The sequence below is a fragment of the Lipotes vexillifer genome, unplaced genomic scaffold (assembly GCF_000442215.2).
Source record: "Lipotes vexillifer unplaced genomic scaffold, Lipotes_vexillifer_v1.1 scaffold343, whole genome shotgun sequence".
Lineage (NCBI taxonomy): Eukaryota > Metazoa > Chordata > Mammalia > Artiodactyla > Lipotidae > Lipotes > Lipotes vexillifer.
Window position 1 is genome coordinate 1204848 of NW_006777506.1, and position 23124 is coordinate 1227971.

The 23124-nt window shown below is 35.9% G+C and overlaps 1 protein-coding gene across 1 annotated transcript in view; it reads left to right on the forward strand.

Annotated features, from left to right (window-relative positions):
* HMCN1 (hemicentin 1) overlaps nucleotides 1–23124 on the forward strand; it is a 543624-nt gene that overhangs the window by 208309 nt on the left and 312191 nt on the right. Inside the window, 1 exon segment of the mRNA XM_007451144.1 lies at nucleotides 3528–3803. Coding sequence (XP_007451206.1) covers nucleotides 3528–3803 — 276 coding nt within the window.

Here is a 23124-nt window from a genome sequence, read left to right on the forward strand (position 1 = left end):
GGGAAAGAGGTTTGAGTGAGTTGATTCAGACATCTTGCATAAATAACTGGAAAGTGCCAGAAAGAACTCCTGAACTGACTGCTAAGAATTTGGCCCTGTGGTGTCAGTAACTTCTAAATATACACTCTACACGTGCCCTTCTAGTATTAATCTGTGCCAGCCGAGCCATGGTATTGCTAGGAAGTTGTACTGTACCAAAGCCACTTTTCAGGAATTGTGTCCCACTGGTTAATTACGAAAGGAGGGCAGAAGCATGGATTGTATGGCAATGACTGTAACAGCAGAAGTAGCAAGCAAGTGCCCCTTTTGGACTTGAAAGAGTGGACATTTCTTTCTGGGCTAACTTTTGTTTAATCTTCCAGCCTTAAACCTCCACCCAGGTCCTGGCTCAGCCACCCTACTGTCACTACTAACCAGCACACCAGAATCAGATTTGAATTCACAGGATAATTAGATCTTATACTTTGGACAGGAGTGTTGGGAAAGCACGGCATGATGGAATGGTGATGTTTTTCTGTCATTGTGGATGAACATTTATAAAGTCAAATAGCACCCAAGAACTGTTTCAAGAAAAGTTAAAGTTCTAGCAATATGTTACTTCATTTTTTTTTCAGCATTTCCTTCTAGACAACATTTTTAAGGATTTTTGGTTCATTGGAGATACTGGTTATTGATATATTGGTTTTAAATGCAAAATGGGTGTAAAAAGAATTATACGTCTTTTATTGCATATAAACATATAGAAACTAATGAACAGAACTGCAGAAGCAGGGAAAAATTCTTTACAAATGATATTTTGTACTTTACTTTATATTAATTTTCTCTACTGAATTTATTTTTTTAGCATAGTGTCCCCCACCTGCAATGCACACATACACACAATACCAACATTTTGGCTTTAAGTAAAACTGAAAAGAGAAAACTTGTCAAGGGCATGTCAGTGACAGGCAATCTTAAATTTTAATTTCAGGATACTCTTTTAGAACAGGGTAAGACTTGGAAATAATATTATACCACCTCATCATTTTATAGCTAAAGAAACTGAAGCCCAGAGCAGGCAGGTGCCCCATTTCTGATCAGATGGATAGGTAGTGAGAAGTAGATTCTTAGCCTCCTGACTCTCAGTTCAGTGATCTTTACCTAATGTCACAAGGCCTATGTTTATCATTCTTTCTCAGTTTTGAGGTTTCATCTCTGGTCCCCTAATCCTAGCCTCAGCCATTCTTTCACTTAGGAATGACTGCCCCTCATCCTCCCAGGACCAGGCTGTTTCCAGTAATTTGTTATCTTGGCCTCTTTTGCAAACTGCTGTAATTCTCTATCATCTCCTCCATCACCACCAAATTTATCGATGTATGCATAAATATTTCAGTGCATATACTATTATCTGTAGATATTTATGCAGTGATGGTATTGTGTGTCATATTTAAAATATCCTCCCCTGCTGGATATTAGCAGAAAGTTGGCATTTTACGTGTTTGAATTTATATTTGAAGAGGAAATAGACTCTGAGGCAGATTTTGCACCCAAGAGGGTTATTGCCGAGTTTTCTAGGGAAGGGCACCTGTAAGGGAGTGGAAGAACTTAAACTGTGATATAATCACAACAGGGGCCTCAGCTGATCCTACAGGGAGTTCTGGAGCTGGAGTGACCCTGAATTGAGGCAAGAGAGCTGCATCTTTTTCCTTCATTAAGTGGTCCCTGGAAGTGGGCTGCACTGGGAAGGGGGTCTAACCCGAGCATGTTAGCTCCCTTGGCCATGAGCTCAGTAGCCAACAAGCAGAGCAGCTAGGGAAATGAGTGCCTACGTCCTTGAGAAGGATCTAGGTGTGCACCCAGCCTCCCCTGTATGCCCATAATATGGGATTTTACATTTTCTAAAATTCCCTAGTCTAGTTGAAGAAGTTTGTTTAAAAAGAAGAAAAAAAGAAACCCACACAAAATGTTTTGCAGTCTTCAGAAAGATTTTGATAGAGTGTCAACACGTGTTCACAAATTCTCGCCTCCGGGTCTTTGATGGTCCATACCATCTTGTATGTTAGCATCACAGAGCCTTAGTGCTAGAAGGGGTCTTTCAGATTACCTAATTTAATCATCTCATTTTTCAAATAGGGAAACAAACATTGTGAATAAATTGGCTTATCTAAGGTCATACAGCTAGTTAGGGATAAAGCTAGGCAGCCTATGTTTGCCAGACCCAGCAAATAAAAACATAAGATGCCCAGTTAAATGTGTCTCTAATATTTCATGAGTCATACTTATACTAAAATGTTATTTGATGTTTATCTAAAATTCAAATTTAGCAAACCATCCTGTATTTTATCTGACAAACCTAACCAGACTTCAGTCAGAGCTTCCTAACTTTCTCCTATACTCTTTCCAATTGATTCATTAGCTATTTTCATAAGAGATTTTAAAAACATAGCAGAATTGTAAAAATTAAGGATTTTTAAAATGATTTAGAATAACATATACTCCTCTAAAAATGTTCGGAAAACAAAGATAAATATAAAGGAAAGTATGAAAAATATACATACTTCTCTCTCTCAGAGATGACCACTATGGTTTTGGCGTATTACTTCTAGGTTTTATTATAGGCTTATGTTATTCATCTGCACGTATATATAGTTTTGAATAAAGAAGTATAAAGTTGGATCTTGAATATCCGATACTCTTTCACATTTAAACTGAAACAGGCACATGGGTTTCCAGCTAGTTTTTATTGCTATATTATTGCTCAATAATGGCTTTGCTATGGCAGGTTATTTTAAAGCATTTGTGCAGAGTGAGCTTTACAGGGGCATTTGGATTTACAGTATTCTCAAACCTAACTAGAACAATATGTGATTTTCTCTAGAAATGTAGTTAAATATTTAATTAGTAAGTGCCTTTTGACCACATCTGAAATGCGCATGCATTACTCAATGCCTTTTGTGTGCATGGTCCTACGTGTATAATTTTTTTAAAAGTCTATGCCTTACTGTTAACTTGATTTTCTTAAATCAAACACTCCTCATCTTCACTGGGAGAAATTCATCTTACTCTAATGTTGTACTGTGTCTTAATGAGTTTATAATCCCCTTAAAGCTGATACCATTGTATCTTTTCCATATCTACCATACTTCATGCCCTATTTTCTTTAAAACACTAAGTAAATGGTTTTAAATTTTAAAAATCCATAAATGCTACTTTCTTCAAAATTCAACTCAAAATTTGACTCATTCTGCAATCCTGAATCAGTCTAGTCATAGCATTTTGCCATGCCTCTTTGATCCTCATATCTATAATTTACAGATTTGGACTTGAGCGTACTTTGGTATGTAAACATGCACTCCTACTGAAAGCGTTTTTCAACTAGACGATAATTTTCTTGGGGTGACAGACATATGTATTAATGAATACGTTCCGTTGTACTGCATCTTTCCTACTAGATATTCAACACATGCTCATTAAATTTTTAAACCACCTCTATGAGTGAGCAAAATGACTTCGGGATCCTTCAATTTGAATCTTTTCATTTCACACAGAGCCCCCGCCAGTCATCCAAGTGCCTAATAATGTTACAGTCACTCCTGGAGAAAGAACACTTCTGACCTGTCTTGTCAGCAGTGCAGTGAATTACAATCTAACCTGGCGGAGGAATGACAGAGATGTCAGGCTGGCAGATCCAGCAGGAATGAGGATCTTGGCCAACCTTTCCCTGGAGCTGAGGAGTGTGAAATTCAGCGATGCCGGAGAATATCACTGTGTGGTTTCCAGTGAAGGAGGATTATCGGCTGCATCGGTTTTCCTCACAGTGCAAGGTACTGTGCTTGTGGTAACTTCTGAATTGTGGCGTCTTTCTGTCTTCCTTCTTTGATCTCTGTTCCCTTAAGTTGTCTGTCTGAGGGTATCTACGCAAACAATTACAGTTTTGAAAGATAGAATGCTTGTGGACCTTGAGGGTCTGAAGCTGACTATACTGGAAACTAAAACATCACTAACAAATAGGTGACTTTAAAACAAACACAGCTAATCCTAGTAGTTGAAGACCTTTATTTTAAGCAAATAGAAATAGAAATTGTCTCTGGATGATTTAGTGGTTTTAAATTCTCTCATTTATCCTGTGAACTTTGGGAATAAAAAACTTTTTTTCCCAATTTGAGTGCATTATTTGCATATTTAATTTACTTTTATGGTTTAATTAAGTTTTAAGATGTTTCTCATCTAGGTGAAATTTTATTGAAACTTTAGCAGAGCTGTTTTTACCTTATTTATGTTACACACACACACACACACACACACACACACACACACACACGTACTTACTGAAGGTAAGCTAATGGTAAGCCAAACTTGAATTGTCTATATAGACTCAATGATAGTTTCAGATAGCTGAAAACAAGTGCATTAACAATGTGGTCTACTTGCTACCATCAAATGAAGATCAGAAACTATTCCTAAGTATCTCTTTCAGTAGAATCATAATTGGCTTCTAAATGTCTCTAGAGTCTTAATGTAATGAGCAACTTACTCTTGGCAGTTTTACACAGTTTAGCTGAAAGATTCGGTTGCTGCCTTAGCAGAATATTTCATTTCAAATCCTTGATGTGGGAGACTGATTGCCTCGGAATCGGGTCTGGCTTCTTGGTTGTGCTACTAGCAACAGCTTTATAACATGCCTCAAGTAACACTGTTAGATGGTTTTTTAACATGGTGATCTAAGAGAGTGACCACTGAGTTTTGGAGGCTAGCTCTTGGAATGTTATTAATGGCAAAAAAGTGAAACTGCCATGAGACTTAATAAAATGGTTGACATCTGATTCTGGTTTTCTCGCTTGTAGTTGAGATATATTCTGCAATCCAACTGTATGGCTGTGTGTCTTTTGTTAGTTGATCTGTTGAAACCTCTGGGGGAACATTACTTTTGTAAATGATTCACTGCATTTCTACGTGGTAAACTACCTAGATCATTTGAGTCAGTACAAGTAGTAACTTGAGTTACTAGAGTTCTGGAAGTATTTTTACCAAACTGATTGTTTCAGATAGGATAAATGCTCATGGATTTCTGAAATGTGACCTTGGTTCTTTCCCTGGAGCCCCTTAGAATGGGACTGTAAAATAAAATCAGAGCCTTCCTTGTTTCCCCAGATTAACTTTTAATCCTTTAGTATTGTTTAGTCAATTTGAGTAGTGTTTCTCAAACTTCCATGAATAAAGAATTATCCAAGGAACTTTTGAAAAAGCAGAAATTCTAACCCCACACCCAGAGATTCCGATTTCACAGGCCTGATATAGGGCCTGGGGATCTGCATTTATAACAGACCTCTCAGGTGGTTTCAGGGACAACATTTTCCAAAACAGCATTTGAATCCATTCCAAAGTATGAATTCTATGATATAGAAATGCATACTTTTAAAAGGAAACCCTAAACTCTCTTCTTTCTGGTAAAATAGACTCATTATTTTCTAATGATTTAAGTTCTGAGATAAGATGTTACATAATGTACAAAATGTAAATACAAAAAACACATGTCATTACATGATTACTGGCTAGCCTGTATAATCTCTAGTGGTGTAAATCTGTTTAGAGGCATTATTTTATGGCCTGTCTAGTTGGTCTTGAGTTTGAGGGAACAGTTTTGATGAAAAATTTGTTTTAAAAATCTAACAAAAATATGTTCTAGAATTGATGGCACTGTTTAATAAAAAATAAGAGATTCTAGTTAACTGTAGCCATCTGATTATCTTATGGTTATACATTATTGAAAAGCAGTGGATATTTGATGAAATAAACTGCTGTACCTAGGATTATAATTCCTGCAAATATGTTTGCTAACTATTGACATTGAATCATAAATTGTATATTAATTTCATTTTTATGAAATGTTAAATGTTAAATGTTTTAAAAAGCAAAAATAAAAAATAGTTCAAGAAAGTTTAAAAGAGACAATAGTTACTTGGATTGAATATGCACTTTAGGAATATTTTTCTTGCTTACAGGGGAATCAGTAACTTAATTTATAACCTCATTTATGTTATTCTGCCTCCACAGATCTGTTTGGAAACTGTTTCTATCTGGAATACTTTTTTTAAAAAAAAGTATTTATTTTATTTATTTATTTTTGGTTGCATTGGGGCTTCATTGCTGTATGCGGGCTTTCTCTAGTTGAGGCGAGCGGGGGCTACTCTTCTTTGCAGTACACGGGCTTCTCCCTGCGGTGGCTTCTCTTGTTGTGGAGCATGGGCTCTAGGCGCGAGGGCTTCAGTAGCTGTGGCACACAGGCTCAGTAGTTGTGGCTCACAGGCTCTAGAGCACAGGCTCAGTAGTCCTGGCACATGGGCTTAGTTGTTCCGGGGCATGTGGGATCTTCCCGGACCAGGGCTCGAACCCGTGTCCCCTGCATTGGCAGGCAGATTCTTAACCACTGTGCCACCAGGGAAGTCCTGGAATACTTTTAAAAGTTAAGCATCCAGATTTTTACAAATTTTGGTAGTAGTTAGCAAGGATTTTCTGGTTAAAAATAGTATATGTCTAGCTACTGCAACCTCTTCTCAATAACAGTAGAATATCTGTAAAGACCTCAAAAAGACAAAACTGAACAATACTAAAAACCAGTTGCAATATATAGTGGCAAAACTTTGGGGAGGAATTTTATAGGTTATATATAAAGATTCTTATTTGTATAAATAAGTATATAGTCTTCACTTTAAGTTCAATGGAATGAAAATTTCAATCAGTGGTCCATCTTTTTTTATGTTCACATGAAAGCAGGGAGGATGTATCTCTGTTCCTTCATTTCATAGTTTGCTTCAGAAAGAAAATGTTACTCTTTAGGGAGCCAGCATGCTAGCTCCTTAAACCTATCAATAGCTATAACCATCTAGTTAGGAAAACAGTTGGACAAGAAGTGGACAGGCAACCTGGCACCATGTAAAAAATTGGAACCTGAAAATATTTGGAAGCAAGAGAAACATTGATGGGTATGTCAGAAGGGATTTTAGAGACAAATGGTAGCAGAGGGGAGCATCCCATCTCAGCCAGAAGGGCATCATGGGTGAGAATCAGGTAAGGAGCTATGCACATCAGACTCTTAGCCACAGAGCTGCAAAGAGGGTTCAAAAGATCAAAAGATCAAAAGTAGACAGAGAATGAAGTTAGGTCCATTCAAACACTTTGTTGACTGACACTGAGGCTGGAGAGATGCCACATCATTTGAGGATTAATAAACAGAAGACTGTCAAAACAGATGCTGCAGAACAGGAAAAAATAAAGCATAGGACCTAAGAAAAAAATACTGGGGAACAAAACAAGGCGGGGTGGGGGGAAAGACTTAGAAGAAATTGATGCTTTGAATGTAGTAGCTTATTCTAAAGACTGGAAAAAAAGTCTTTAGTGTCACCAGTCTTTCAGAAAGACCTATCCTCCTTTAAGTGGGAGTATATATTTATAAAGGAAGAACTGGCTAAGATGAAAGGACAATAGCAAGTGTGATGGAAGAAATAAAAAGGGATTTGATGTTAAAAATGCAATATTATAATGCAGTCTGAATCAGAGATACTGAAGAACAGAATTTGTACTACATAAAATAAAATCAGGGGTGTGCTGCATAAACTTGAGAAGTTCTTTCAGAATATTGAGGCAAAGGACTAAGAGTCGAATAATATGATTTTTTAAGTAGAAATAAAAACAAAGAATGGAACTTTAAGGTTTATAGGTATATAACATATATAGGTACACAGCAAAGACAACTGAAACTAAACAAATAGTCAAAGATATAATTGAAGAAAAGTGCACTAGGGAGGAAAAAAAAAATGTCCTGAGTGAGCAAATCAAGCAAGGTCAATGAAGGGAGAACTTCATCTAGACACATCTTGACTGAAATTTCAAATTACTATTATGAGGGGGAAAAACTCCACAGCATACAGACTAAACCAATACATTGTAAACAGAGTGATAAAATCAGACTGGTGTCAAACTTCTCAGGTATGCTAAAGGCTGGAAAGTAATTAAAGTGGATATCTGTCATATTTTGGCTCTTAGGGTCTGAACATGTTCTGTAATTTGAAGAGGAATTATTTACTATCTTGGAAAACAAACTTACGGTTACCGGCAGGAACGGGGGGGGGCGATAAATTGGGAGATTGGGTTTGACATATACACACTACTAAATATAAAGTAGATAACTAATAAAGACCTACTGTACATCACAGGGAACTCTACTCAATACTCTGTAATGACCTATATGGGAAAAGAATCTAAAAAAGAGTGGCTATATGTATCTGTGTAACTGATTCACTTTGCTGTACAGCAGAAAGTAACACAACATTGTAAATGGACTATACTTCAATTAAAAAAAAAAAAAAGAAGGTGGAAAACAAATGAGATCAGATAATTACCTTTCCCTAAACCCTTGCAGGTCACATTACCTAGAGTCAGCCACTCAGATGTTCCTGTGGGATTTTAGTTCTTACTAAGACCATGGACATTTAAAAGACTTCAATTTTGGCAGCATCATGGAATTTTGAGTCCAGCAGCAGCAGAAGCAAATGTCCCAGTGGCCTTTTTCCATCACTCTAATTTCCCTCAGTGACTAATAGGCTCATTATCAATTTATCAGAAGAGCCTTGAAAAGAAATGCTGATCGCAGATACTGTGGCTGTTCAATCAGTCTCACTAATGAGCATGGGAGAATATGAATGAGTTGATAACGCTTATTCACTATGAGAATTCAAGGTATAACTAGACCCAGGAAACTTTTCAGAAAACTCTGCTTACCTCAAGCAGGGTTTACCACAAGACTCAGAAGTACAGCTATGCAAACAAAATAACAATCAAATAAAAACCACACACAGTTCTGCTAGGAGGAAAAAAAAACTAGATTGATATATACACAAATGTGATTGTTGGTGGCAATGGACCTATAAGTGACTTTTTACTTATGCTTTTCTGTACTTGAAAAACAGTATTCAATAGAAATGAATTATCTTAAACCTTTGTGTAAATAGGACTTTAAAAGTTTTGAAAATGCTGACATTAATTTTATTGGGGAGATCGAATTATGTGTGGGTTCTATGTTTTCTTTGCTAAATATTCTATAAATTTGCTTTATCGCTTTTATATTTAAAATAAGATATAATTAAGAAAGTAAATAGGAGATAATTTAAAAATAAGGAATAATTAAGAAAAATTAGGAAATAATGCCTCTCAAAAAGTGTCAAGTGAGGGCTTCCCTGGTGGCACAGTGGTTGACAGTCCGCCTGCCGATGCAGGGGACACGGGTTCGTGCCCCGGTCCGGGAAGATCCCACATGCCGCGGAGCAGCTGGGCCCGTGAGCCATGGCCGCTGAGCCTGCGCGTCCGGAGCCTGTGCTCCGCAACGGGAGAGGCCACAACAGTGAGAGGCCCGCGTACCGCAAAAAAAAAAAAAAGTGTCAAGTGAGAAATTTTGACAGTACAAAAAATCATATTTGAAAGCTTAAAGGTCTGGAATTTTATAGGATTATATCACAGAGTAATCTGTTTTAAATCATTTCTGAGCCCAAGTGAGGTAAGAGAAAAAGAAGAAATGCAGAATAGTAAATTAGATTTTCTTATAACTAATAGTCCAGTAAGAGAGTCTTAAAAATCCCCTTAACTTTCCCCTTTGCAAGATTTTCACAGGAATAAATTTTGACTTATGGAAGGCTGTATCTATGTTTGAATAATAAAAATTGAATTTAATTAGCTCATCTATTTTCCTAGACATTTTAATACATTGAAGTCTTGCTAGTTAAGCTTTTTATTTTTGGAGGTTGACCTGAGACATGTATATGTCTGTTTCAATTACTAGTGCCATCTTTGTGGATTTCATTTAGATGAGATGAAATCGTATACTTAAAACTCCTAAATCCTTACTTGTTGTCAAAAGGTAATTTTATTCACTGCTTTGGTTCTTTGATGTCTCAGTGTGAATCAGCACAAATGAATAAGATGCTCTGTTAAAGTACTGGGTTTTGTTGTCTATGGAATACTAGGGATCTAATAAGGAGTGAGTTGGAGGCTTTTAGATTTGAAGGAAAATATTCTAGTGAAATTTTACATCAAGTATATCCTACAGTGATATCCACGAAATGTGTAGTTTTCCTACAGAAATGTTTGCTTTCCTACTTCCTTCCAGGCTGACTGTAAACTTTATGAAGAGAAAAGTTTAATATTCACTTGCTTTATCTGACGAATGTGCTCTGCTGACTCCATGGTTAGGGGCAAGCTTCTGTTATAATAAGATTCAATTCCATGCAGTAAAATGTATAAATAAATATTATGCATTTCATTCTTTTGTCTTCCATGCAAGGCATCTATGTGGTATATAGATCTTAGACCATTTTATTTGTAGATAGAAAGAATCATATTTCTCTAAAGCTTGGAAGACAGAAACATTATTAAAATGTCTTTAAATAGAAGTTATAAGGAAGGTTAAAGAATTAGAGTTATTTACATTGTAAAAAGAAAAAAAGGGATGCGATGGCCTAATAAATACTTCAAGTATATGAGAAATTGTTATAAAGAAGCTTTACACCAAGGACATTTTAATTTCCAGCAAAAATGGACCATTAGAAAATGTGTATTAAGCCAAGCCTGATGCATTTAAGTGAGCTAGAAAGATGTCCAGATGTTGGAGAGGTTAAATGATGGACTGTGATAATTTTCACAGTTCAGGGACTGCTGGGAAGAGATAGAACAGACGAGGAATCAGCAAGCACTTCAATCCACTAAGTTATCCAAATCCAAATGAAGCACTTCAATCCACTGTTATCCATTTAAAAACTTTTGAGAATTCGTGACATACATTATGCCATCTAACCCTCACAAATTGTGTGTATTTGTACCTGCGGAGTTAGTGGCTTGCCCTAGGTTACAAAGCCAGCAAGTGGCAAAGTCCAGATCTGAACTAGGTCTTTCCATCATTCTGCATAGTGTACAGAAATGCCTACACATGCTGTTAACAGGTCTAAGGTACAGGTGGGTAGAAGAAAGTATAAAAAGAGAAAATAAATAAAGGGTCCTTGGGCTTCCCCGGTGGCGCAGTGGTTCAGAGTCTGCCTGCCGATGCAGGGGACACGGGTTTGTGCCCCGGTCCGGGAAGATGCCACATGCCGCGGAGCGGCTGGGCCCGTGAGCCATGGCCACTGAGCCTGCGCGTCCGGAGCCTGTGCTCCGCAACGGGAGAGGCCACAACAGTGAGAGGCCCGCGTATCGCAAAAAAAAATTAAAAAAATAAAGGGTCCTTGAGTATGAATCGGAAACTGAGAGTACTGAAATAAATTTTTTCTTTGAAATAGAAAAGATACAAAGTGTCTGCAAGTTCCTGTCACATGGGTAAAGAATAGCTGGAAATCTAAATCTAAATAAATAAAAAAAAAGTTTGGTGAATCCTTTGACCTAAGTTCTGATAGAGCAGCTGGTAAGGAACAGCCTAGAGGAAAGAGAACTGGGAATATGCACACAGAGAGCATCTAAGATGACTAGACTGTAAGCTACATTAGGGCAGGACCCAGTTTTCTTCAGTTTGGGGTCTTTAGTACCTGACATAATATTTAGCACTTAGTTTTGTGTGCATGAATGTCTGTGGGAAGACTGAATGAAAAGCAGAGTGCTTAGCTAGGCAAAGGAACTATTGCCAAGTCTGAAAAATCCTATGTCAGAACATGTACTAAAAATTGACTTGATTCAGATTCCCTTGAAATGTTAATTAATGTTTCTTTGAGTTACTGTTTTATAAATTAATGACCCAGCTAAAAAGCAAATTCTGTTTCTAAAGATTAGATATTTGTAATACAGGAAAAACATAATGACTTACTATTTTCATACATGAGGAAGGAGCTTTGATGTTTGACTATTATGAATAAAAATTGAATTAGAGCTAATACCCAAAATAGGAGTACTTATTGCTGCATCTGCAGAAAGGTAGGATGTGTTAGGAACATTTGATTATTGAGACTGCAAAGCTGATAGATAACTGTTATATTGATGAGGTCTTCATTTATGCTATTTCCCACGGCACTATCTAAATCATACTATGTCAGGTATATATTTTTTCCATAATAATGAAACCAATACTGAAATGTATGAAGTGCCTTGACTTAAAACACATTTTTAAAAAGGTCAGAGGTGGTATCTTGTTTGTCCATTTGTTTATACATTTATTCATTCACTCATGTATTCACCAAAAATTTAAATGTCAGGCATTCTCCTTGCTGAGGATATAAATGAGAAGAAAACAACATCCTTCCCCTCAGTAAGTCCATAGTAAAAAAAAAAAAAAAAAAAAAAAGGACATAACTAAATTTAAAAAATAAATATCTATTACCCAATGGGATAGGAACTTCACCAAGGTACTATAGGAGCCTTGAATACTGTCTCAGTAATGAGTAGAGATTGAGAAGGGCTTCCCACAGGAGATGGTGTTTGAGGTATCCACTGGAATATGAGTCAGCATTTGCCAGATAGAAGTCAGGAAAGTCTTTCTAGGTGGAGACCCCTACACGTGCAAAGCCATGGAAAAATGAGGGCACGGAAATGTGAGCTTGCCGAGAGGAGAGGGTCTGACTGAGTTGGGAGCTTTGTCCTCACGAAGGTGTGATTTTCTTTTTCCTGTGCTGTCTTCAGTAATCTTTTCAAAATATATATAGAAGGATCATATAGGTTTGTGGTTTTGTGATGTTGGTTCAGCAAAAGACAAGGTAATTGGGGGAAAAAAAAGTGTTTGTAGTGACGCTCCATGGAGTTTAGGCTGGATAAAGAAAGAAGAGAGGGTTAAAGGCGTGGTCTGATAGATTGGAATAAAAAAGAAGGTTCAAAGGAGTTGAGGCCATGATGAACTTGGAGAAGGGAAGTATGGGAGTCAGGAAGTGACAGCTGGAAGGGTGGGAGGTTGTGACTCAAACTGGACTCCCAAGACTAAATATTCTTCCAATCCCATTGTGGGTTGCTTCCCTGATAAGATAACTAAGGTAGCAGATGAATTTGTCTAGCAAGATAAATTAATTACCAGATTTTAAAATCTTTTCTTCAAGAAGTGCTAGGTAGATCCAGTTTCATATACTTTTGATTCTATGCCTGTTGCATGATAATTTGTAAAAATAATCCCGTTTTTGTAAAATGTGCGGCCACATTTTAAAAAATACTTATTTTTTTTTCAGAGCAGTTTTGATTCACAGCAAAATTAAAACAAAGGTACAGAGATTTCCCATATGCCCCCTGCCCCAACACATGCATAATCTTTCCCATTATCAACATCTCCCACCAGAGTGGTACATTTGTTACAAGTGATGAACCTGCATTGACACATCATAATCACCCAAAGTCCATAGTTTACATTAAAATTCATTTTTGGTGTTGTATAGTCTATGGGTTTGGACAACTGTATAATAACATGTATCATAGTAACCATACAGAGTATTTTCACTGCCTTAAATATCCTCTCTTCTCTGCCTGTTCATCTGTTTTTCCCACCTTCCCAACAGCTGGAACCCTCTTATCTTATTACTATCTCCATAGTTTTGCCTTTCCCAAAATGTCATATCCTTGGAATCATTCAATAACTAGCCATTTCAGATTGGCTCCTTTCACTAAAATTCCTCCATGTCTTTTCATGGCTTGATAGCTCATTTCTTTTTAGCACTGAATAATATTCTGTTGTCTGAATGAACATAATCAGCTTTTTATAGTCGAAAGATATTCTTGCTATAATTGATTCTGAATCAGGAGATGCAAGTAGATATATGTAAAGCTTTAATAGTATCCTGCTAATATGCCAAGAAGTAATAATGGTAATTTGCCACTTTTCTCCAAGTCAAATGAGAATGTTAAATCTAAGCTTTGGCCTTCCTCTTTAGTTTGGAAATTCTCTGATTTTGGAAAATTGTTATAAAGAGGACCCACTAAAAAAAGACGATGTAATAGGCAATGTTAGTCATCATTTAGTTGACGATTTTCTTTTTTAAAAATTTTTATTGGAGTTAGTTGATTTACAAGATTTTCTAAGTAAGGAAAAACTAAACTTTAAAAATTCTTTCCTCTGATTAGCCATATTTATTGTCTTAATCTGTTTTAGCTAATCATCCAAAGAAGCTCCTGAATTCATGACTTCTTGTTGTTAAGGAAAGAAAACATATAGCATTAAATAGAAACAATGTTAATGTATAAATAATTTTACATTAGGAATTACTTAAAATGGGTATAAAGGCAGCAAACATCTGATACATTTACATATTCTTATATCTTATATTGGAAAAATAAAAGTTGTAAATTTTGAAGAAAAGAAATCTTGATGCATATTTGCCATTAAGATTTTGTCATTAAAATAGAATGTAGCCTAAATTTATCGTTGTTTGTCTCTGAAATTATTGCCTTTCTCTTATTAACTGAATTTCATAACCACACTGGAATTTGGGTGTGGAAATTTTTTGCAAATCTAGCATGTAACTGTCAATATTTAGTCTTTGCCTGTGTGTTTTATTGCCACTGTACCCACTTTCTGGTAAGTCAAAGAATTAGCGACCTTCTCTCTTGCTCTCTTGTCCAGCACTGTCCAGTAAAACTTTATATAATGATGGAAATGTTGTGTATCTGTGCTGTCCCACATAATAGCTACTAGCTGTATGTGTCAACTTAGCCCTTGAAATATGGCTAATGCACCTAAGGAGCTTGTTTTGAAATTTGACTTATTTTTGGAAATTTTAAATTTGAATTTAAATAGGCATGTAGCTAGTGGAGACAGCTCCAGTTTTTCTGGAGAAAAAAGAAAGGCAGAAAAAGCAAGAACCGAAGTCTTAGGAAACTTATTTCTACTGCCCTGTAGACTAACCATTATCGTAATTCATTTGAATTATTGCCATTCAGGAATAATTCTCCCGTTTTGGAAAGTTGTAGCCAGGTCTTCATATTTCCATTGATGAGATTTCATTTGGAAATGTTACATTTGATTCCATATCTTTGGAATTTCAGTGGCCCTTGCCTCTTTTCCCAGGCCATTGATACCTGTTTTCATTGGTTTTGATCATTTGGCTGATTGGTTAGTTTTAAGTTTTCCTCCTTTGCTGTTTGGAAAGACTCCCTGGCCACTTATGCAAACTGTCTCATAGTCCTGGAAAAACTTAAAAATATTAAAATATATTCCATTGCCATTTCTTCTGATTGAAGATTCAGGAAAAATTAAGTGAGCAAGCACATCTATCCATTGTAAATCATTCTTAGTGAAATTTTGTTACTCTCATTATGCAAGCTTCACACTTAAAAGTTAGTTGCCATCAGAACTAGCTTGAGTTACCTTCCTAATCAGAAACTGAAGTAATGCATTTTAGAACAATGTCAATACGTTTTAAATAAGCTGATTGAGGTAAATCAGTAGGTACACATCTGTTAAAACAGGACACAGCAACTACTAATTACAATTCTCAGCAGGCTCAGTAATAGTCATTATGTAACCTTTTGAAGTTAGCTTTTTCTATAGTAAATACAGATATTTAGAAGGGTCAGAGATTCTGTAAAATACATTTTCAGGCTGTAGGATTCAATGGAACCTAGGTTCAGTAATTAAATACTAATTACTTTCCAATTTCTCATGTAGCATGGCTTGATGTTAGACCATGCAACATTTTAAGGGAATATATTATCCACAGTGAAAAATATTTTGGGGAACAGTTGTAAAACAGTTCTAATATGTTTTCAGAAATATAAGTCAATTAGGTGGTTGGGCTGACTGTAGGTTTAAACAGTCTCCAAAATGAGGATCTTTACTTAGTTTTTATGGAGAGAACTCAAGTAAGAAAAGAAACTTAATACTAAAAACTAGTTAATGGAGTATCTTTCTTCTCATCAGAGTCTTAATTCCTCATGACATAAAGTTTATCATTAGGAACATTTAGAAGCCTGGGAATCTTACATCACAGAGATCAATTGATAGCCTTGAAATACTTTTTGTCCAGAATGTAATTTAATGCCTATTTAAACAAGAGCAATTGATAATCAGTTGTTCCACTAGGTTCCTTTTGGGCGCAAATCCTTTTGGAGTTGGGAAATAAAAGGTTCTAAAATTTTGTAACCCTATTTCTTTTGAACACAAAAAGTTTTTGAGATAAAAATCCTTTCATGGTTGATTCTGTTAATCTAATTTGCTTTTTGGGGTAACAAAAGCTCTAGACCAGGAAGTAGGGTACTTGAGATCTATTTTCATGAATCATGCCTTATTTCTGTCTCTCTCTTTCTCTCTTTCTCTCTTTCTCTCTCTGTCTCTCTGTTCTTTTCCCCAGGCCACACAAACACAGTGCATCAGTTTTTAAAATTGAATTTCCCACATCCTTTTTATTTATGGACACCTATATGGGACACATTTTCTATGTGACACTGATGCTGGAATCAGCGGATGATTGGCTATGCTGATAGGGATCAGAGTGAATGATCTAATGGGGAATTTAGAGTTCAAATGGAATTATCCCAGTTGTAATGATATTTTTTGGCTGAGGCGCCTCTCACTTTCCCTATGCATGGATTAGTTCAGTTCTTCACTGCCTCTCACATCGCTCCCTTTCTTGTTATCTCCATTGGCACCACCCTCATCCCCCTCCTGATTCACATGCCTAAACTAAATCCATAAAAATCCTCTTTTTAGGGACTTCCTTTCTTCTGATTTTGTTGCCCCACTCTGCTTCATAGTACCATCAGGTGAAATTTCCCAAAATATTGCTTTGTATCCATCTAGTCAAACCCTTTTTGTGGTTTCCTAATTACCCCAGAATAAAATTTACACCCCTCAGTCCTCCACAAGCTGACTCTTTCATAATACTTTCAACATTTGATCTTCACCCTTTATCCACATAAAACCATGTATGGATAAGCAAAAAGGAATAAAAATGTTTCCTGTTAATACATGAAAACTGTTTACCTTAAAATAATTAGATATTCATATATTTATCCAGCATTCATGTTTCCTTAATCTGGATAACTGAATACTTGAACTTGCTGTTAAGGCTTCACTTCTAATTATTGATTAAAAGTAGAGAAACTGGTAGATAATTCTTTTGTCCATAAAATATTACTGATGCTGCTCAATTTTATATGTCAGAGTAGTATAGGCAAATAATTTTTGGTGTCCGTATATGAGGTTTGAATTTTCTTCGTATTAAATTTCTCAGAAAGATGGATAGCTACTACACTTATCCTGTCTTCAGTCTCCAGAACTGAGTTTTTGATGGCCACTGTATGTTTTCCGTCAAGCTCCGTGTTCATTGTACCTTCAGTGAATTTCTGTTTCCTAGTGCTTCAACTCTAGCCCCTGCCCTGTTATTTTCCGTCCCTCCATCATTTACCCCAACTCCACTTCTCATACTTGAGTCACAGGGGCATTCTGACTGCCTCCAAACTACTTTATTCTCATTCTAGTTCTGTGACTTAGCTCATAGAGTTGTTTGACTTTAATGTCTCCTACCTATATCCTCCTTATAATGCTAAGCCCCTCTCATACAACACCTCCTTTCTGAAAATTGTTGGCTTCTTTTTTCTGGTATCCTGCAGAACTTTTATTTACTTTTTTGCCACACAAGTCTGCACTTAGTCATGATCAATTTCATGTGTCTAGTTGTTTTACCCCAATCGTATTATACGCACTGTGTGACACTTATTGCCCTTTGTTTTAAAAAAAATCATAATGCCTTGCACAGAGAGAAGAACACCGTTGTACCCAATGGATGTGTGCTCCTTAATTGCTGAATGGACCTCAAAGTAACAATAGCAGACTATAAGGAGAACTGGGGTCACCGACCTTATCTTTCACGTTTCCATGTTAACTTCAGTGGCTTATTTGAATCACATCAACAATTTTAGATTTCCTTATATAAGTACTTTCTTTTCCTGTTATAGCACAGGCCAGCATATGACAGCTTACATTTAAAACCATATTTTACAAGAAAATCTGATAATTACCTGGTGCAAAAATTTATACAGATATTATTTTTGAAGTAGTGTTTAAACTAGTTCACCCTAATTTAAGAATTCTGTCAGGTGACTTTTGCAAAACTTTGTGAAATCGGCCAGAACAATTCATCACTTTTAAGGTGGCACAGTGGCCGCTAAATTTCCAGATGCTTGTATTGGTCAGGCTTAGGAATAAAAATCAGAATAAGTGTAGTGGTATTTATGTATATGATGTGACCTTAAACTTTTGTTTAAAATAGACTATCTTCCGTTGATTCCATTGACTGCTCCTTTATGAGGATGAGTTTTGAAGCTGAAGATGAACACAGGTGTCCTGGTTAAATCTGAGCATATTCAGTGTAGAGCTGACATTTCTTCCATAATCACATGCTGCCACATGGAACGCAAAGGGCCAGACAAAGCCTCCTTTCCTCCTTCTCTGTCTGTATGAACATGAGAAGTATTAATTTGTCTTCTGTGGTGTCAGGAAAGGGTAGATGTCTGTCACTAATTAGTCTAGGTCACTAGAGAGAATTTAGCAGCAAAACAGGAAATAGTTTTCAAACTGATTGATGAAGTTCAAGTCCCTAATGACCAGAATTACTTCACTAAGAATGAAATTGATATTATCATAACCATATGTTCATTACATCATCATAACTCTTTTTTAACATGTGCCAGGTGACATAGGTATTGGTGAGTATTTTTTCCATCAGTAAAACTAAATTTATCTATTTTTATTGAAATTTCTAATACATTTTGAGTGTCTAGAAACATCTCAAATTTCAGACGAATAAAATAATATATAATAAGTATTATTTACTACCAGGATGTGTAACCTAAATACTATATGCAAGTGTGAGAATTGTGATCAAGTTTCATGTGTAAATGTCTAGATAATACATTTGTACACATACATTGTAAATACTGTATACTTATTTTATCATTCTTTGTCCTACTTTACCATATAATGGAATATAATAGCAAAAATTACATAGTGCCTACTATGTGCCAGGAATTTTTTGTGTTTTATGTATATTAGTTTAGCTAATCCACAATGACCACAATGATACCATTATTATTTTTTTTTTACACAAAGGTAAAAACACTCATCTTGATTTTTTTTTTGAATTTTATTATTTTTTTTATACAGTAGGTTCTTAATAGTTATTTTATACATATTAGTGTATAGATACCATTATTATCTCCATTGAAGTATAAACCAGATACCATGGATTATTTAACCATTTTGAGCCTTAGTTTTTTAATCTGTAAAATGGCAGTAGTATTTCATAGGGCTATTGAGAAAAATAAATGATGGGTCTAGAGTTAGATTCTTGGCACATAGATACTCATTAACTTCTGCCCACCTTTCTGTTTCAATGAACTGACTACTAGAAAGAGATTTAGTTCCTAATTGCACATAATATGTCTTTGTATACAATATTCTGTGAGATCTTTGAGGTCATAAAGGGTCAGAAATACAGTAGGTACTCAATGAATGTTTGTTTTGTGAAAGAATGAAAGCCCAAAGAAGTTTGCCCAAGTACTGTAAATATACCAGTGTTGAAAAATATTTTAAATTATTGCTTAAGTAATTCAGATCATTACCATTGTCTGATTAATTTGTTGATGGGAATTAAATCACCTTGAAGAAAAAGGCCTTAGGTCTTGTCTTTGAGAGTTTCCTACCAGAGGCCTAGCAGCAACAAATCAGACCCAATTGACCTGACTAACAGGAAATATGCGTCTTGCGTATGAAGGTGATGTTGGAGATTTTCAAGTTAGGTGAGATTTTTTTTTTTTTAACATCTTTATTGGAGTATAATTGCTTTACAATGGTGTGTTAGTTTCTGCTTTATAACAAAGTGAATCAGTTATACATATACATATGTTTCCATGTCTCTTCCCTCTTGCGTCTCCCACCCCTCCAGGTGGTCACAAACCACCAAGCTGATCTCCTTGTGCTATGCAGCTGCTTCCCACTAGCTATCTATTTTACATTTGGTCGTGTATATATGTCTGTGCCACTCTCTCACTTTGTCACAGCTTACCCTTCCCCCTCCCCATATCCTCAAGTCCATTCTCTAGTAGGTCTGTGTCTTTATTCCCGTCTTACTCCTAGGTTCTTCATGACCTTTTTTTTTTTTTTCTTAGATTCCATATATATGTGTTAGCATATGGTATTTGTTTTTCTGTTTCTGACTTACTTCACTCTGTATGACAGACTCTAGGTCCATCCACCTCACTACAAATAACTCAATTTCATTTCTTTTTATGGCCGGGTAATATTCCATTGTATATATGTGCCACATCTTCTTTATCCATTCATCTGTTGATGGACACTTAGGTTGCTTCCATGTCCTGGCTATTGTAAATAGAGCTGCAGTGAACATATTGGTACACGACTCTTTTTTGAATTCTGGTTTGCTCAGGGTATATGCCCAGTAGTGGGATTGCTGGGTCGTATGGTAGTTCTATTTTTAGTTTTTTAAGGAACCTCCATACTGTTCTCCATAGTGGCTGTATCAATATACATTCCCACCAACAGTGCAAGAGTGTTCCCTTTTCTCCACACCCTCTCCAGCATTTACTGTTTCTAAACTTTTTGATGATGGCCATTCTGACCGGTGTGAGATGATATCTCATTGTAGTTTTGATTTGCATTTCTCTTTTATCTTCCTTGGTCTTTGTAGTCAGAGCAATGGCTGTTTTCATGCTCTCTTATAATGCATTTTGCAACCTTAGCATTAATGCTATGTAAAGACACCTAAGTCTTAAAGTAGTATTTTTTATTCTTAGTATCCTAATTTATGCTTAACATTTTAAAATCATTGGTGACGAATTATAAAAACTCACATCTTTTTCTTTCGTTATGGTTCAAATATAAAGAATGAATTAATGCCTTAATACCTAATAGAGTGCCGTGTTCCCATTGCTTTGGCTAATGAAGAGCAAGTTGTTATTTATGATGGTGGTGCAGATGGTTAGTGTTGGTGGTGGTGATGATAATGGTGATGATTGTGATGCTGAAATGAGACTGAAAACCAACTGAGAATGGATTACTTCTCCTTAAAGCCTAAAATTGGACTCTGGACTTTGATGAAGTTGAACTATGGTTCTTCAATACCTTGTCCTTGCTCCATCGCAACTACTTTTTAAAAACAAGTTGAGCTTTTTTCTAGGGATTAAAAGAGATCTAACAGTTGAAATAATTATAGTGAGGTCTGTTATATCCTTATTTAACCTAATCAGGTAAAGCCTGAATCATTCTGATCATCTTTATTCAACTGTTATTTGGTTGAAATCCCATTATGCTTCCCTGTGATTGTTCATGTCCTTTCTGATTTTATTATCAGGAGAAATATTCTTTCCAGAGCAGTGGTAAATTTCTCACCTTCTATGGGATGATATCATCCCGTCTGTATGTTGCACACAGACTTATTTCATGACCCTGAGCAGCACCCTATACCCAGGCATTATTTGAGAAATGACCTCTTAGCTCTCTACATCCTGGCTTGGGTAACTGACATTTATTTTCACTTTAATATGTGAACTACAGAGCCTACCAGTGGGATTCTCGCTGGGAGATATGCCAAACCAATTCTGGCAGACGCCATTGGAAGGCATCATGTTTAGACAGAATTCCCAAGAGCTGCCGAGTCTTTGCAGCAGTCCTATGTCAAAATGAGGTAGACATGAAAAACTTTATATTTTAGGAAGGTGGGAATAAATGTGGGTATTGAAAAAATTCCAAAGAAAAACAACTGTTCATTTTTTTCCACCTCTTCCCCTAAAGATTGTCTGCAGCATCTCCACATGTGTAGTACTCCAGCATTTCAGAATTGATGGACTCCAGATGCAATCACAATTTGAAATTACTGGCCATGGCCAGTCTGCCCTTGGCCTCACATGTTTCTTTAGCCCTATGTTCACCAAGAAGAAACCATGAAATAATGAGGCTATCAACCAAGTCCACTGGCTGGAAAAATCCTTTAAACATTAATTTCAAAGGCAAACATTATTTGAAAAACACAATGTAAACAGGAGAAAAAAGAAGGGCGATTATAAGCTACTAGCAATTAGGCACTAATTTGGTTTGTTCCATTCTTTAGCTGCCCAGTTCAGCGGCATCATTTGTATCTCTTTCAAATGTTTGGGGATTCCTCTTAGTGAAACCAAACCACAGTTTGCAGACTAACTTATAATAAAGGTACATCATAAATATATCCAGATCTAACTGACTAACTGAATTCTCAATTTCCTTTATAGTAAAAACCCAATTGAATGGAAAGCTGACACCATGTCTGTTTGGCTCATCAGTGTATCCCTGTAAGTTAGCACAGAACCTGGAACATAATAATTGTGCAAAAAGCACATTATTGAATTAATTTATTTTTGTTAATACTCATGACATCTATTTCAAAAATTGTGGAAATGAATTTATTTCTAGCTGATTGAGTGGGGGATATTTACATTAAGTAAATTATTTAAACTACCAGTTATAAAATAAATAAGTCACAGGTATATAGTGTACAGCACAGGGAGTATAGTCAATATTATAACAATTTTGTATGTTGCTTAATCTATATAAATAACTAATCACTATGTTATACACCTGAAGTTATTATAATATTATGAGTAAATTATACTTCAATAAAATAAAAAAATAAACAGGCTTTAAAGAGAAAGAAAATGATTAAATATTTCTTTGATGGTACCTTCTTTGATGATTAATTCTTACTCTGTAGTAGTATAGATGTAAAACATATAATTGATTAGATCAGATATATCAACATCCCAGCTACCCCAGAGAATTCTTGTATTCTTTTTGACAATAAATTTCTGATTTAATATTTCATTTTCAAAAGTCTTTTTTCTGCCATAGAAGTGGAATGCAATAGGCACTTTGATATTTTCTAAGTTGAGGTCTTATGAATCCATGGGCATGAGGCAAATGATCAGTATAGCAGGATCTCCAGAGGCCGGCAGGCATAAAAATTCTCAGAGCCAAGTTACATTTTAGGAATGACCTGTATTCCATCAGTGGCTTTAAGTGTCTTTCATTTACAAGTCACTGCATAACATGAAAGAGATGTTATATACTGTGGAATATATTGGAAATGGAATAATAAAGAAAGACATGGTCTTGACCTCAGCAAACTTATAATCAAACAAATAAAAAGGGAAAGA